The sequence below is a fragment of the Nicotiana tomentosiformis genome, chromosome 10 (genome assembly GCF_000390325.3).
Source record: "Nicotiana tomentosiformis chromosome 10, ASM39032v3, whole genome shotgun sequence".
NCBI classification, from domain to species: Eukaryota; Viridiplantae; Streptophyta; class Magnoliopsida; order Solanales; family Solanaceae; genus Nicotiana; species Nicotiana tomentosiformis.
The window spans coordinates 58,934,805-58,952,924 of NC_090821.1; the positions used below are offsets into that span (position 1 = coordinate 58,934,805).

General features: G+C 40.4%; 1 protein-coding gene across 1 annotated transcript; it reads right to left on the minus strand.

Moving 5' to 3' along the window:
* Window positions 1–10,783: 10,783 nt before the first annotated feature.
* On the minus strand, window positions 10,784–11,437 carry LOC138900249 (uncharacterized). The gene has a single exon (XM_070186968.1). The coding sequence runs from the start codon at window positions 11,435–11,437 to the stop codon at window positions 10,784–10,786; it is 654 nt and encodes a 217-aa protein (XP_070043069.1).
* Window positions 11,438–18,120: the final 6,683 nt, after the last annotated feature.

Below are 18,120 nucleotides of genomic sequence, written 5' to 3' on the forward strand. Positions count from 1 at the left end.
GTTTCACACGAGAGGGTCATTTTAGAGTATTGATTTGGCTTCTTTGAGGTAAGTATCTTGCCTAACTTTGTGGGGAGGGGAACTACCCCTTAGGATTTGAGTCGTTTGTGCTATTTTCTTGTCATGTGAAAGCCGTGTACGCGAGTTGACGAGTACGTACTCGAACTTATATGTGAAATTTGACCGGTTTAGACTCTAGGGCTTCTTTCATATATTTATTTGAAATTGTTAGCACATGTTATATCCTTTATTCGTCATGTCCACTAGCACATGCTTTATTTGAGGTTGTCATTACATGTCACATTCTTTACTTGTCGAGTTTGCTCTTATATGCTTTATTTGATGTTGTTACCACTTTTATTATTATGTGATTTCTTTTATTATGGAGTTAATCGTAGTTAAAATTGTTGTTACATGATATCCTTTTGTTGCCGGGTTATTCTCATGCATTAGACATAGTTGATAGTTCGGGCCATCTCTTTCGTTGTTAGCCTATTTCATACATGTCATGACCCAAAACTCAATCCGTCGTGATGACGCCTATCATGGTACTAGGCAAGCCGACTACTCAAACATTTCCAACACTTTCAAATTAGAAATATTCTAAAATATGTTTTAAATAAGTAAAAGATCTCATAAACTGAATAAAATGTCTCAACTCAATCATATGTTTCCCAAAATTAGGGTGTCACTGAGTACATGAGCATCTATACAATACAAGTCTGAAAATACTATCTAAGAAAAACTGAAACGGAATAAATAAGACTGAGGGATAGGGGAGGAGAGTCAAGGTCTGCGGACGCCAAGGCAGCTACCTCAAAAATCTCCGAATGTCAGTAACTCTGATAATCAGCAACCACCGTGTCCAGAAACACTTGGATTTGCACACGAAGTGCAGAGTGTAGCGTGAGTACAACAAACTCAGTAAGTAATAAGTCTAACTATTGGGCTGAAAGCAATGACGAGCTTCACAGGTACAGTGGTCTCGCACTTGCGACCCACTTAACTGCATCTGCGGTCCCGCAGGTGCTGACAATTCGACGCTTCTGCGGCTGGGCCTAGGATCTCTGCCTTCGCTTTTGCGATACTCTACGCGTAGGTGCAGGTTCGTATCCGCGGAACTCCCTCCGCATCTGTGCTCCAAAGCTTCCTCCCCTGAGCCCGCTTCTGCGCCCCTTACTCTGCATCTGCGACCACGCAGGTGCGGAAACTCCCTCGCACTAGCAACCACTGCACATTCCTCCCTAGGCCGCACATGCGCTTCACTGCTCGCACCTATGATCAAAGCTCCACAAGTGCGATTGCACCAGAAGACTCCCAGCTTCAGCAACCCTTTAACTCCAAACCTTGATCCGTTAACCACCCGAACTTCACCCGAGGCCTCCAGGACCTCAACCAAATATACCAATAAGTGATAAAACACGTACGAACTTAGTTGAGTCTTCAAATCACATCAAATAATGCTAAAACCACGAATCGCGCATCGATTCAAGCCTAATGAACTTTTAAACTTTTAACTTCTACATTCGATGCCGAAACCTATCAAATCATGCCAGATTGACCTCACATTTTGCACACAAGTCACAAATGACACAATGGACCTACTCTAATTCCCGGAACCCCAATCCGAGTCCGGTAACCACAAAGTCAACTCGCGGTCAAACTTCTAAATTTCCAACTTTCGCCATTTAAGCCTAATTAAACTACGGACCTCCAAATCACAATCCGGACACACTCCTAAGTCCAAAATCACCCAACGGAGGTAAGAAAATCATCAAAACTCCATTCTAGAGCCATTTGCACATAAGTCAACATCCGGTCAACTATTTGAACTTAAGCTTCCAACCTTGAGACTAAGTGTCTCAACTCATTTTGAAACCTCTCCGGACTCGAACCAACTGCACCGGCAAGGCACATATCAATAATTAAGCAGAGAATAAGCATTAAATGGGGAAACAGGATCACAACTCTCAAAATGACCGGTCGGATCGTTGCATCCTCTCCTTCTTAAACAAATGTTCGTCCTCGAACGGGTCTAGAAATATACCTGGAGTCTTAAATAGGCGTGGATATCTGCTCCACATCTCCCACTCAGTCTCCGAAGTAGCCTCCTCAACTGGCTGACCTCTCCACTGCACTTTCACTGTAGCTATGTCCTTTGACCTCAACTTTCGAACCTGCCGACCTAAAATGGCCATCGGCTCCACATCATATGTCAAATCACCATCCAACTAAACCGTCCTGAAATCCAAAACATGTGACGGATCACCAACATACTTCTGGAGCATAGATACATGAAACACTAGATGAACATTCAACTGACTAGGTGGTAAGGCAAGCTTGTAAGCCACCTCTCCAATCCTCTGAAGCACCTCAAACGGCCCAATATACTGAGGGCTCAACTTTCCCTTCTTCCCAAACCTCATAACACCCTTCATGGGTAAAACCTTGAGCAGTACCTTCTCCCCAACCATCTAAGCAACATCACGAACCTTCTGATCGGCGTAACTCTTCTATCTTGATTGCATCGTGCGAAGCAGATCCTGAATCAATTTAACCTTGTCCAAAGCATCCTGAACCAAGTCAGTACCCAATAGCCTAGCTTCACTCGGCTCAAATTAACCCACTGGAGATCGACACCGCCTCCCATACAAAGCCTCATACAGAGCCATCTGAATGCTCGATTGGTCGCTGTTGTTGTAGGCAAACTCTACGAGCAGCAGAAACTGATCCCAAGAACTCCCAAAATCTATTACACAAGCGCGTAGCATATCCTCCAACATCTAAATAGTGCGCTCGGATTGTCCGTCCGTCTAAGGGTGAAATGTTGTACTCAACTCAACTTGGGTACCTAACTCTCGCTGCATGGCTCTCCAAAACTGCGATGTAAACTGCATGCCCTGATCTGAAATGATGGACACTAGCACACTGTGAAGGCGAACAATCTCACAGATGTAAATCTCAGCCACTTCTTCGAAGAATACATAATCCCAACTGGAATGAAGTGCACGGACTTGGTCAGCCGATCCACAATCAACCCAAATAGCATCAAACTTCCTCAAAGTTCGTGGGAGTCCTACTATAAAATCCATGGTGATACGCTCCCACTTCCACTCCGGAATCTCAAGCCTTTGATGTAATCCGTTCGGTCTCTGATGCTCATACTTCACCTGCTGACAGTTAAGGTACCGGGCTACAAACCCTACTATATCATTCTTCATCCTCCTCTACCAGTAGTGCTGCCTCAAGTCCTGATACATCTTCGCGGCACCCGATTAAATGGAATACCACGAACTGTGGGCTTCCTTAAGAATCAACTCTCGTAACCCATCTACATTAGGTACACAAATCCGACCTTGCATCCTCAATACCCCATCATCCCCAATAGTAACATCATTGGCATCACCGTACTGAATTGTGTCTTTAAGGACAAACAAATGAGGGTCATCATACTGGCACTCTCTGATATGATCATATAAGGAAGACCGAGAAACCACACAACCTAGAACCCAGTTGGGCTCCTAAAAATCTAATCTCACGAAAAGGTTGGCCAAGGCCTGAACATCAACTGCAAGCAGTCTCTCACCAACAAGAATAAATGCAAGGTTACCCATACTCACCGCCTTTCTACTCAAGGCATCGGCCACCATATTAGCCTTACTAGAATGATACATAATGGTTATATTAGATGTGACAAACGGGCGGGTCGGGTCGGTTATGGGACGGGTCGAAAACGGGTAATGAAAAAATGAGTAAATTATCTAACTCGACCCATATTTAATACGGATAATAAACGAGTTAACCGACAGATAAAATGAGTAACTATATTATCCGTCCATGGACTCACATTAGCCTCAAGCTCTACTATAAATTTGCGGCCACTTGCAACAGAAGAACATTACTGAAATAATTTTTCAATAATTTGTAATGAGTTCCTAGCTATATGGTTCAGATATTTATAGCAATGTTTTTTTATAAGGTAATATTTATAGCAAGTTTAACAATATCAAAACATGTGACTTTAATTTTTCTAACTGAGTACTATGATTAAATATAAAAAAATATAAAAAGTTCACTAAAACTTTTCATCTTCAATTCAAGTAGTAGGGGTTGACTAGTTCTTCATCAACAAATTCTCTCATCCATTCTCTTCATCTTCACGTTCCCTCATCCATTTTGTCATCTGGAAGTTTACATTGTAGTTCCTTTTTTTCTTTACACCACTGCAACCAAGAGGAAAAAGTAATTATCAAGACAACAAAATAGATTGAATGCACCAGCAATATATACTAAAATGCACCAGCAAAATACGTCAAAATGTACCGGCAGGAATCAAGAATGATGCGCTTTAAACTAGATAACAAAATACATTGAATGCACCGACAACATATAATGAAATGCACCGGCAAAATACATCAAAATGCACCAGCAGGAATCAAGAATGGTGCGCTTTAAAACAGAAAATAGGAGATGATTCGTGATATTTACACCCATTCTTTAGATATTGAAGTTTGCTGCAGAATTCCAAAAATAATGTAGGTATGATACATTTCACAATATCAATCATCTTGACGGTAACTAGAGAAGAATGAATATCCTTCTCTTAAATGCATCAACTACCTCATATAAAATACAACAACTACCTCATATAGAATAGCTATAGCTTCAGTTATATATTATATATGGCATGAAAGAAGTTAAGTGGTATTCCAGAGTAAGAGAATAAAAGTATATACAATCATCAAGATGATCATTCAAGAGATCTTTGTTAGAGGCAGTGTGATTAACAAGTTAGAAATAAAGCTACTTAGTTGAATTTCTATCCTTTTTAGTAGTGAACTAGTGATGTAGAGTACTTTAGATAATAGAAGTCTCTTGATTACCAAAAATATTGATATGAAAATTATGTAGCATCTCCATAGTGGCACTGGAGACACTGAATACTCCAGTTTCATCCAAGTTCGGGTGCACGAATCATGATAGCGATAATTGCATGAGAGAAGAATTCAGATGAGTTATCCTGCCTCGAAACTCTCTAAGCATATGCTCTGATTCCTCTTTCGAGAAAATAGTTCAAGAAGATGGAGCTAACATTAATCCTAGTATAGTAATCTTCATCCTCAATACTCCCATGACACAAAGGGTGACAGAGGAGGCTGTGACACATGAAGTGGCTAGAAAAGTCAAGTAGTGCCAACCTCAATTGTCTTTCTTATAAACCAAATATATAAAGTATATAGAAAGAAGTGGCTACAATATGTTGAAATTTCAGTTAAATAAGATTCAATATTCATGCTAAACCAAAAATTGGGACCAAATTTCTTCTCAACTATACAGAATCCAGCCAAATGCACTTCTATGGAAAATCAATTCAAAACTGAAAAAGCTCATATTGATGATATGAAGGCTGCCGATTTTCTATTTTCTCCCATACACTAGAAGAAATCATGATTTATTTTACTCATAAGTCATTTGTTTTGCTTCTCATTTGCATAGGACTATTAGCAGTATGTCCAGAAAATGCTTTCTCTATAACAAGTGCACATCTTGTTTTAAGATGAAGCACAAGACAACATGGGATAATGACAAGGAGTCAACGTATGCTCGGGGGATTAGTCACAAAGGAATTGAATATTAGAAATGTTAAACCAGCACCAGTAAGCACAACATTTGATCCAAATACCACATCCAATTACCAAGTAAAATAGTATGGCCAACAATCAAAAGTGGCTATCATCATATAGAATACTTTTTTTGGCAGCAGATCATCATAAATATTAGAATAGTTGGTTCAATAGAGTCCCAAAAGTACAAGAAATTAAAAAGAGAACAACATAGGGTCCTCTTACCTCTAAGTTTCGCAAGATAAGGTTCAAGATCAATAGCAATCTCATCTTCTTCATCAGAGGCGAATCCATTATCAAGATCTTATACAATTTTAAAAAAAAATATTACAGTTTATTAGTTATTCAGAAAATAAAATAAACCAATCTAGAGAAGATTAATGTACCTTCTCTTCCACAAATCCAATCCCTAGTAAATAGCTTTGCCTCGGCATTTGCGGGAAGAATAGAACTTCAAAACTTTTCAATGACACAACCACCTATGTTAAATGCAGATTCAGAGGCTACTGTGGTGATTGGAATATTCAAGATATCTCGTGCCATTATTGAGAGTTCTGGATACCTTTGTCTGTTATCCTTCTAAAATCCAAGTACATCCAGATTCAGATTTATTTTACGGTCAAGATTAGCTTCCTCCAAATACAAGTCCAGTTATGTTTTACTGGTACTTGACTCCAACTGACTTTCAAACTCATCAAACTCATCAAATGCATCCCCCATTTCATTGGTACCACTACTACAATCATGATCCCCAGATAACGAGGTTGTAGTCGAAGGTATCAAGTACTCTTTGAATAATAATTGTAAGTTCTCTTCAATAGCCTTCACTTTTTCATTAGCAATCTCCTCAGGATGAAGCTTTGAAAAGCAAAACTTAACAAACTTCAGTTTATATCGAGTGTCAAGGAAAATAGCTATAGATAAAATGACATTATATGACTCCCAATATTTCTTAAACTTTTCCAACATCAAAGTGCCCATCTCACTCATCACTGAATCTCCACTGTTTTTTTGTTCTTCCAACAACATTTTAATTCTCCATACATTAGGAAGATACAAATCGTGGGGTATTTACATCCAGAAAACAAGGTCGTAATGTCATAAAATGGATTCAAAAACTTAGTTATAATCTCGATCCTTTTCCATTCATCTTCAAAAAGACCATGTCTAAAATCAATGTCAAGAAAGTTATAGTGAATATAAGCTTGCCGATAAAGAAGAGCACTTTCAAGCATTTGGTAGGTGGAGTTCCACCAAATAGGCATATCTTGGCGTAGCTTCTTAGAACATGGTAGACAAAGATTACTAAGACACTCCACAAATTTCATTATTCTTATTTCTGAATTCTTGATATGCTTACCACCTTCTCTAATTTTCACAATAGCTGCATCAATCTTCTCTAAGCATGTCTTAACAATTAAGTTCAAAATGTGATTCGCAAAACGAACATGAAGAAATTTTTCGTCACAAATTAGTAAACGCATCAAAGACAAATAATTCTTTAAACTATTCACTACATCGTTATTGCAAGTAGCATTATCTAAAGTAAGGGTAAAGATTTTCTTTTTGATTCCTCATTCTTTAAGAAAGTTAATTAATAAGGGACCTAAAATCGCACCCGAATGTGGAGGAGGAACATGACGAAAAATCAACACCCTCTTCTGAAGAACCCAATTTAAATCCACATAATGAGCCGTTACACACATGTAGCCATTAGATGCTAATGAAGTCCACATATATGATGTCAAATACACTCTACTAGGAATAATGGCAAGCTCATTTTTTAAAAGTTCTTTTTCGCTTGCATACATATTCAAGATATCTGACTTGGCTGTGTTTCTTGATATGTGCTTTGCTACTGGATTTAAATACGAATGAAGGTCCCTGATGCCTTTATGTTCTATAAAACTAAAAGCATAGTTATACCTGACTATGGCTAATGATATTTTTTCTCGATAAACTTTCTAATCTATCATTTCATTTTGACCCACTTTTGCATTATTCAACGGATGTTTTATCAACAAATGGCGCTTCAAATTTGATGTTCCAAATTTAGGATCGTATATGTAGTATTTTTTTACAAAGCATACATTGGACTTTAAACTTTCCATCACTAGAAATACTAGGCTCTGTTACCTTCACAAAAGAATCCCAAATAGTGGAAATTTATCTTTTTAGTGTAGTTGAAGAGCTCTGTTCATAAGAATCAGCAATATATTCTATCTACATCTCTATCTAAAGATGAAGTAAACAATATGAATTAGGCTTGATATAAATCAATTTATTACTAAATAATAGAAAATGCAGTGCTCTGGAGTTAAGAATTACATCTAATCTTGGTCTACTTAGTGTTTTTCTCACCTTTGAGATTGTTGAAACACTTCCACTATTGTTTTAAGCTTCAAATACTCCTGGTAGGTGTTCTGTTTTCACAAAACCATAACAAGCAAATCAATTTACTCAAAGGTAGTCACCAACATTAACTTTTATAATCTTGGTTTGCCCACTGGTATTTCAAAAAGCTTTCGAGTTCCGACTAACCAAAATCTTGTGAAAGGAAATTGAAGCTTACTCTTCCTAGATAGGTCAATGTCAGAAGAAGAAAGCGAAGAACTCAGAGAGAGGAGAGAATTGTCGGAAGTTGGAACTCACTGGAGAAGTCATCGGCGATGCTTTGGGAAGAAGGGGAGAAATATGAGAAATTGGGGATTTAGGGCTTTTCTATTGAAGTGGTGAAAATAGCCGACAGTAGCGAGTGAATTCTAATGAGTCTGAAAAGCTTTAAAATTTATTATCCATATTTTACCCATTGGTTACTCATTTTTCTAGTGGATAATATGGATAATTACCCATATTCAACCCGGTTTTAAAAAGTCAGTTATCCAACCAATTTTTAGTGGGTTGGGTTGGGTGGATAATTATTATTTTTAACTATTTTGCCAGGTCAAGGTGATATCATAGTCCTTTAGCAGCTCCAACCATCTCCGATGTCTCAATTTTAGATCCTTTTATTTGAACAAGTGTTGGAGACTCCGATGATTCGTAAATACCTCACAAGACACACCGTAGAGATAATGCCTCCAAATTTTCAATACATGAACGATGTCGGCCAACTTCAAACCATGAACATAGTAGTTCTTCTCATGGAGCTTCATCTGACGCGAAGCATAAGCAATCACTCTACCCTCCTATATCAAGACACACACAATACTGATCCGAGAAGCATCACAATACATTATATATGAGCCAACAGCTGAAGGCAAAACCAGAACTAGAGTTGTGGTCAAGGAAGTCTTGAGATTCTGAAAGCTCTCCTCACACTTATCCGATCACCTGAATAGAGCACCCTTCTGAGTCAATTTGGTCAAAGGCGCTGCAATAGACAAGAAACCCTCCACGAAGAGATGATAATAACCGGTCACACTGAGAAAACTCCGAATCTCCATAGCTGAAGATGGTCTGGGCCAACTCTGAATCGCCTTTATTTTTTTTTTTGGATCCACTTTAATCCCCTCACTAGACACCACGTGCCCCAAGAACGCCACCGAACTAAGCCAAAACTCACACTTGGAGAACCTGGCATAAAGTTTCTCCTCCCTCAGCCGCTGCAACATAATCCTCAAATGCTGGGATGCTCCTCCTAGCTACGAGAATACACCAGGATATCATCAATGAATACTATGGCAAACGAGTCGAGATAAGGCTAAAATACACTGTTCATCTGATGCATGAATGTTGCTGGGGCGTTGGTCAGCCCAAAAGACATCACAAGGAACTCATAATGACCATAACGGGTCCTGAATGTTGTCTTTAGAATATCCGAGTTGCAAATCTTCAACTGGTGAAACCCAGACCTCAAATCAATCTTAGAGAACACCTTCGCTCCCTGAAGCTGGTCAAATAGATCATCAATACGCAGGTAAAGGATACTTGTTCTTGATTGTAACTTTGTTCAATTGCCTATAGTCGATGCACATACGCATAGTTTGATCATTCTTCTTCACAAACAGAACCGGTGCATCCCAAGGCGACATACTAGGCCTAATAAACCCCTTATCAAGAAGTTCCTGAAACTTTTCTTTCAATTCTTTCAACTCAACAGGTGCCATACGATACGTAGGAACAGAAATGAGTTGAGGGCCCAACACTAAGTCAATATCCATGTCGGGTGGCATGCCCGGTAGGTCTACAGGAAATACATCCGAAAAGTCTCACACTACCGGAACAGAATTAATAGTAAGGGTATCATCACCAATATCCCTCACAAAGGCCAAATATGACAAACATCCCTTCCCAACCATCTGTTGGACCTTCAAATATGAAATCACCCCTGCTGGGAACATAATCTAGAGAACCTCTCCACTCGATCCTTGGCAACCCCGACATTGCCAACGTCACGGTCTTAGCGTGACAATCCAGAATAGCATGACATGGAGACAACCAATCCATACCCAAGATCACATCGAAATCGACCATACTAAGCAATAAGAGATCAGCGCTGGTCTCCAATCCCCCAATAGTCACCACACACGACCGATATACACGATCCACAATAATAGTATCGCCCACCAGTGTAGAGTCATGAACAGATGAAACTAAGGACTCACAGGGCATATCAATATAACGAGCAAAATATGATGATATATACGAATATGAGGAACCATGGTCAAATAATATAGAAGCATCCATGTGGCATACTGAGACAATACCTGTGATTATTGTGTCTGAAGCGACAACATCTGGTCTGGTAGGAATAACATAGAATCGGGCCTGACTACCACTAACCGGTCTCCCTCTCTAGGGCGACCTCTAGCTGCCTGGGGCCCACCCTGAACTAGCTAGGCGGGTAGTGAAGTAACTAGTGTTGAAGTCGTGGCATGAATCCTCTACTATACTGGACCTCCCGGGTGACTAGGACACTGTCTCCAGATATGCCCAAACTCCCCGCACTCAAAGCAACTTCCCGGTAGTGGTGGTGGGGACTGAATCGGCCCCCGAGTATCAGAGTGACTACTAGAAGGACCTGGCACAGATGAACCCTAAACCGATGGAGCACGGAATGAACTCTAAGCTGGGAGGGAACTGATAGATGACTGACCCGGACGAGCACTGTATGAACCATGGTTGGATGATACACCACGATGAACTGGATGAGCCATCTAAGCGGTCCTATAAGGATGACCCCTAATGTGGGAGAACTGACCCCCAGAAGGAACACCGTTAAAACCACCCGAACCATGATGCCTCTTGGCCTCACTATCCTCACGCTCCTGACTATAGACCATCTCTAACCGCCGAGCAATATCAACCACCTCGTCGAATCGAGCACCGAATACACTCTCCCGAGTCATAACAAAACGCACATGATGGTGGAGGCCATCAATGAACCTCCTAATACTCTCCCTCTCAGTGAGAACCAACCAAACTACTTGACGAGGCAACTCTAAAAATTTCATCTCATACTGGGTCACAGACAGGACATCTTGACATAGCTGCTTGAACTGCCTGCGGAGCTCCTCCCTACGGGTCTGTGGCACAAACTTCTCCAAGAAGAGAACTGAGAACTCATGCCATGAAAGTGGTGCAGCACCAACTGGCTTGCTCCTCTCATAGGCCTCCCACCATATGAAGGCATCCCTAGTGAACTGAAAAGTAGTGAATGAGACCCCACTGGTCTCTAGAATACTTGTCGTATGAAGTGTCCGCTGGCACTTATCCAAGAAGTCCTGGGCATCCTCTGACGTAGCCCCACTGAACGACAGAGGCTGGAGTCTCCCAAAAATCTCAAGTCTCTTCAACTCATCATCAGTCATAACGGAACCCACCTGGGCCTAAGTAGCTACAACCGAATGGGCTGGTAGTACCCCCAATGTCTGAAGTCCCTGCATCACCTGCTCTGGAGTACGGGCGGCATGAGTTTGAGTACCTCCCCCTGCCTGAGAAGTGGTTGGTGTCGTCTGAACAGAAACTGCCTGAGCAAGGCTAGTGCACACAGTCAATATCTAAACCAAAGCCTCCTGAAGGCTTGGAATCACAAGGGGCACAGCTGGTGCCTGAGCTGGCCCACTAGCTCAACCACATCTTGAACCTGTTCCTGAGCTGGAGCAACTGGTGGATCTGTAGGTGCTGCTCTAGCTGTTGTACGAGCTGCACCTCTGCCCCTACCGCGACCCTGCCTCTCGTAGCCCTAGCCGGTGGTACTGGTAGCTGTCCGTCTAGTCTGATAGCACGTGTCCTTACCATATGTGAGAGAATAGAATAATAGAAGTTTAGTTCCCGGAATCAACAAATTCACATGACAAGAATACAAGAATGTGAAGTTTTCCTAAGGGTTCGGCAGCCTCTCGAAGATAAGTGCAGACGTCTCTGTACCGATCCGCAAGACTCTACTAAACCTGCTCATGACTCGTGAGACCTATGTAACCTAGGCTCTGATACCAACTTATCACGATCCAAAACTCAACCCGCTGTGATGGCGCCTATCATGGTACTATGAAAGCCGACTACTCAGATATTTCCAACACTTTCAAATTAAGAATATTCTAAAACAGGTTTTAAATAGTAAAAGATCTCGTAAACCGAATAAAATGTCTCAACTCAATCATATGTTTCCCAAAACCAGGGTGTCACTGAGTACATGAGCATCTATACAATACAAGTCTGAAAATATTATCTAAGAAAAATTGAAACTGAATAAATAAGATTGAGGGATAGGGGAGGAGAGTCAAGGTCTGCGGACGCCAAGGCAGCTACCTCGAAAATCTCTGAATACTGATAAACTCTGATAATTATCAACCACCATATTCAGAAACACCTGGATCTGCTCACGAAGTGTATTGTGTAGCTTGAGTACAACCAACTTAGTAAGTAACAAGTCTAACTATTGGGCTGAAAGCAGTAACGACCTTCACAGGTACAATTATTTCAGTACAGAAATGTAGGCATGCTTCCAAGCTAAACAGTTAAAGCCCTAACAGGTAAATCATGCCAAGTTTAAATGGAAAAAGATATGGTACATCTCAATATCTACATGATAGTTATACATGCCAACTGAAGTATAAAACAGTAATGAAATCATATTCATACTCTCAGAGTATCAAACACTCATTCCTCTCATTCACTCTATCCTCAAAGTCACTCATTCCTCACAGTCGTTCCATCCTCACAGTCACTCAATCCTCTCAATCTCTCGGCACTCGCACTCGCACTCAATATGTATCTGTACCCACTGTGGATGTGCAGACTCCGGAAGGGCAGTTCTAGCCCAAGCACTAATATAAGCCAATCATGGCATGAATCAAATAAACATGTTGTGGCGTGCATCTCGATCCCATAAATATCCTCACAATCAGGCCCTCGGCCTCACTCAGTCATCAATCTCTCCAGTCTCTCGGGCTCATAAGATTTATGATAGTCAGCCCAAATAATGATGATATAATGTATCAATAAAGGACGACAGAGACTTGGATATAATATGCAAATAATAGTTGTGGCTAAGTACAAATGGCAAATTAAACAAACACTTCAACATGTAACACGACCTCTGTGGGTCTCAACAATACCAACATGTAGCCTAAGCATGATTTCTAACATAGATAGCAACTTAACTTCTCTAACACATGGTGAAAATACGGGTAACAACAAGATTATTTAACTATACAGTTCCATGGAATTGACCAAGTCAAAATTCCTATGGTGCACGCTTACACGCCCGTCACCTAGCATGTGCGTCACCTCAACACCAATCACATAACATGTAACTCAGGGTTTCATACCCTCAGAACCAAGTTTATAAGTGTTACTTACCTCAAACCATGCAAATCCCTACTCCACTAAGCCCTTGCCTCGCGAACCGGCCTCCGAATGCCTCGAATCTAGCCATAAGAAATTCAATACAATCAACATGAGCGAAAGGAATAAATTCCATAAGAAAACACCAAATTATTAATCAAAAATCAAAAAGTCAACTCAAAAGTCGACCCCCGAGCCCACGTCTCGAAATCCAATAAAATTCACAAAATTCGGAAGTCCATTCAACCATGAGTCTAACCATATCAAATTTATGAAATTCTGATACCAAATCACAACTCAAATCCCTAAATTAAACTCTCCAAATCCCTAGCCTAAAACTCCCAAATTCCACATTAAAAATATGCAAACTAGGTGGGAAATTCAATGGGGAAACATAATTATCGAATAAAAATAACCACAAGTGACTTACCTCAAGAATCCCTTCGAAATCCCTCTCAAACATCGCCTTAATCCGAGTTTGAAAAGTCTAAAAATGATAGAATCTCGGAAACCCTCGAATATAACACTGCCAGTGGTCTCGCACCGGCGACCCACTTGACCGCATCTGTGGTCCCGCAAGTGCGGACATTTCTCCGCTTCTGCGGCCAGGCCTGGGATCTCTGCCTTTGCTTTTGTGATCCCCCACACACACAGGTGCAGGTACACATCTTCGGAACTCCCTCCGCATCTGCGCTCCAAGACAACCTCCCCTGAGCCCGCTTTTGCGCCCCTTACTCTGCATCTGCGACCACGCAGGTGGGGAAACTCCCTCGCACTTGCGACCACTGCACATTCCTCTCTAGGCCGTACCTCTGCTCCACTGCTTGCACCTGCGATCAAAGCTTTGCAGGTACGATTGCACCAAAAAACTCTGAGCTTTAACAACCCTTTAGCTCCAAACCTTGATTCATTAACCACTCGAACTCTACCCGAGACCTCCGGGACCTCAACCAAATATACCAATAAGTTCTAAAATATGATACAAACTTAGTCGAGCCTTCAAATCACATCAAACAATGCTAAAATCATGAATTGCGCATCGATTCAAGCCTAATGAACTTTTGAACTTCTAACTTCTACATTCGATGTCGAAACCTATCAAATCATGCCCGATTGACCTCAAATTTTGCAAACAAGTCACAAATAACACAACGGACCTACTCCAATTCCCAGAACCTCAATCCGAGCTCGGTAACCATAAAGTCAACTCTTGGTCAAACTTTTAAATTTTTAACTTTTGCCATTTCAAGTCTAATTCAACTACGAATCTCCAAATCACAATCCGGACACACTCTTAAGTCCAAAATCACCCAACGGAGCTAACAGAACCATCAAAACTCCATTCTAGAGCCATTACGCACAAGTCAACATCTGATCAACCATTTCAACTTAAGCTTCCAACCTTGAGATTAAGTGTCTCAACTCATTCCGAAACTTCTCCGGACCCGAACCAACTGCCCCGGAAAGTCACATAACAATAATTAAGTAGGGAACGAGAAGTAAATAGGGGATTGTGGCTACAACTCTCAAAACAACCAGTCGGTCATTGCAATACACTAGAATCCAGAGTTTGCCATTTCATAGAAATCCCTTCATTATCGAGTTATTGAAGTTGAAGTTATTAAAAGTCATTAATCTATTTTAATTGAAGTTGTGATTAAAGGGGGGTATTTTTCATTATTGAGTTACTTTCCCATTCATTTTATTGTTAATTGAAATTCTATACACATTATGTTTGAACCGTGGGCTATTTGTTGGGAAAATATTGATATTGTTAGATATTTGGAAAGGTTGTGGCCTATGGACACTTGTGGTACGATTTGATATGTCGTGTTGTTGTGATATTAGCACATGTTAATTGTTGTGTGGTTTGGTTATTGTCATGCAGAATATAAGGGTGGCATTTTACCGTTGTTGTTATGCGAGGCATAAGGGTGGCATCTCACTATTGTTGAATGTATGGAGTGATACAGGTGGCTATTGTGTTATTATCCGGATGGAGCGATAATGGTAGATATTATACGGAATGATATGGGTGGTTATCGGAGTGATACGAGTGGATAATGATATTGTCAGCGCGGAGTGATACGGATGGCTATCAGAGAGATAAGGGTGGCAATGTCAGGGATGATGTGTGATGGCTCGGGGACATTGTGTTGGTGATTTTCGTATGATGATGTGATTTTCCTTGTGTATGTCATACACCTTGTATGACTTGTTTTGTTGCTTCGATGAGCTACTTGATGTCTTTGATATTACTCGTTGACGTGGCTGTAGTAGTACACTCGCACAAGCACAAACCGTTGCATGCCACTTATACTAGCTCAGGAGTATGAAACTTGACCTTTATTGATCATGGCCATGTGTTCTTGTATTATCCATTTTCATGTTGTTATTGAGCGTCTGACCATATCGGACGGATTGTGATTATGAGCATGTGATCATGTCGGATGGATTGTGATTGTGAGCCTGTGACCATGCCGGGCGGATTGAAATTGTGAGTTTGTGACCATGTCGGGCGGATTATGAATGTGAGCGTGTGATCATGCCGGGCGGATTGAGATATTGGCATGTGAGTCGTCCGTGCGGTTGTGATTGGAGACATGGGCGCGAGGTGCCATGAATATATGATGGTAGGTTGAGACCCGTGATTTGTGACTAAGAGATGACGTATTACAGAGTGATTTCATTGTGAAACTTGTGTTAGAACGGATTGATTTATGGGTTGTCATTGTGTTTCTTATTTGGTTTCAACGGTACTTTCATGGTGTTCCTATTGCCTTACTGTTTATATCACATGTTGATTCTTGTTGTCATTTACTGATTTCTGCTTTCCATCATTAGCTTTATACTTCTATACTACACAACTTATTTTGTCTAGTGAGTGTCTTGACTTGTACCTCATCACTACTCCACCGAGGTTAGTCTTGATACTTACTGGGTACCAACCGTAGTGTACTCATACTATACTATTGCACATTTTTATGCATAGCCATGTATTGGAGATATCGGAATCGGGCAGAGTTAGCTTGTTGATCGCGAGAATTCAAAGTAGAACTGCTTGGTCGTTGCAGTCCTTTCTGTTACACCCTATATTTTCGTACGTAAAAATGCGTCGTAAGAAAACTAATGTAGGACCAAAAATGAGATAATATTTAAAAGTATATAAAGTAAGTTAATCATGTTACCTTTGAGTTACAAATATTGAAGATCATGAACAACAAGTACAAAGAGGGTTGGACAGTTCAGAAGCTAAAGCAATTAAATAAAATAATATTTCGTCGAAAGTCGACAAGTTGGGAATGTTATAACATGTACCTTTGGGGTGAGACTAGGGTGATTAACATGATAAGGAGATTATGTTATGATTTATATTAGTCGTATGACATCCGTGTGTTATGTTTTGAAGTCAAGCGAGTTGTGGAACAAAAGTCGATGAAAGTCATCACAAGTTACATTCATAAGTTTTACTGAAACTTTGGGTCAAATGTAATAGCGATTTTCTCCCAATATACTTAGAGTTATGGGGTGTTCCACTCATCAAATTAAATATCTATGAGTCTATTTTCCAACGCATTAAACCTTTTGTCAATACGACATTGGAGTAGAAAAATATGGGCATTTGTGCGATACTGCGCAAGCTGCTAGGTGACAAGTAGGTGTGTCACCTACTTGCTTAAATGAAAGCCCAAAAATGGGCCATTTCGGGTCGTCCAAAGAGGCCTTTTAAGGGCCTATTTTCTTCATATATTAGACTTAAAATAGAGCATAATAACCAGACATAAGCTCTGCAAAGAATCCTCCCAAAAATTTTCCACAAACCCTAATTGATTTTCTCTCCCTTTCAAGTTCTAATTGGAGGTAAAACCTAGAGTTTGAAGAACCAAGATAAGAGCTGAGTTATCCAACAAATAAGGTGAGTTTACTGCTCTTTTTCATCCAATTTTTCTTCTATAAATTCATGGTAAGTTGTTCTATACTTGTAAGAACTCACGTGACGGTGATCGGAAGCCGTGAGTTTGAGTTATTCACTTGTAGCGGACTGTTTTGTGGACTGTTTTGTGTTGCTGTTGGGCTGCGTGTTTTACTACTATTTTGTGGAGTTTTGGAGGAGGAAGGGGGTTTATAAACACCATATAAATGTAGGGTGGTTGGCTGGTCGTTCGTCATAACATTTTCGGGTCGTTTGACACTACTACGGTGGTCGTTTTGTGTACGAAGAGATTGGGGTGTGTTGGGCTGTTTTGTAGTATTTGATGGTGTATATAGGGCTGGAAAATGATGTATATATGTTGTTATTGTTCTGTTCTTGTATTGTTGGTGTTATCTTGAATTTGGAGGAAGTAAGGATTATAGGGGAGATGCTGCCCGTTTTAATACAAAATAAGTTTGTCATTCGTTGTGCGATAGTTGTACCTTTCGTAACTTAACGATAGTATTATTATCATTCTTGTATATTAAGGTGCAAAGAGGTGAGTTCAACTTGGTGATTGGAAAGATTGTGATAAGGTATGTTAAGGCTAAGCCTTTCCTTTATTTTGGCATGATCTCATAGCTACATGTGTTAATAATGAGACATAAAGAGAAGTTCGTATTCATGAATTTATTCACATTATTCTAGTCTTATAAGTTACAATATTATTCCTTATCGGGACTTTATATTCAGTTTAGTTTTGTCTTTATTCAGTCAAGAGAGCAGAGAGTC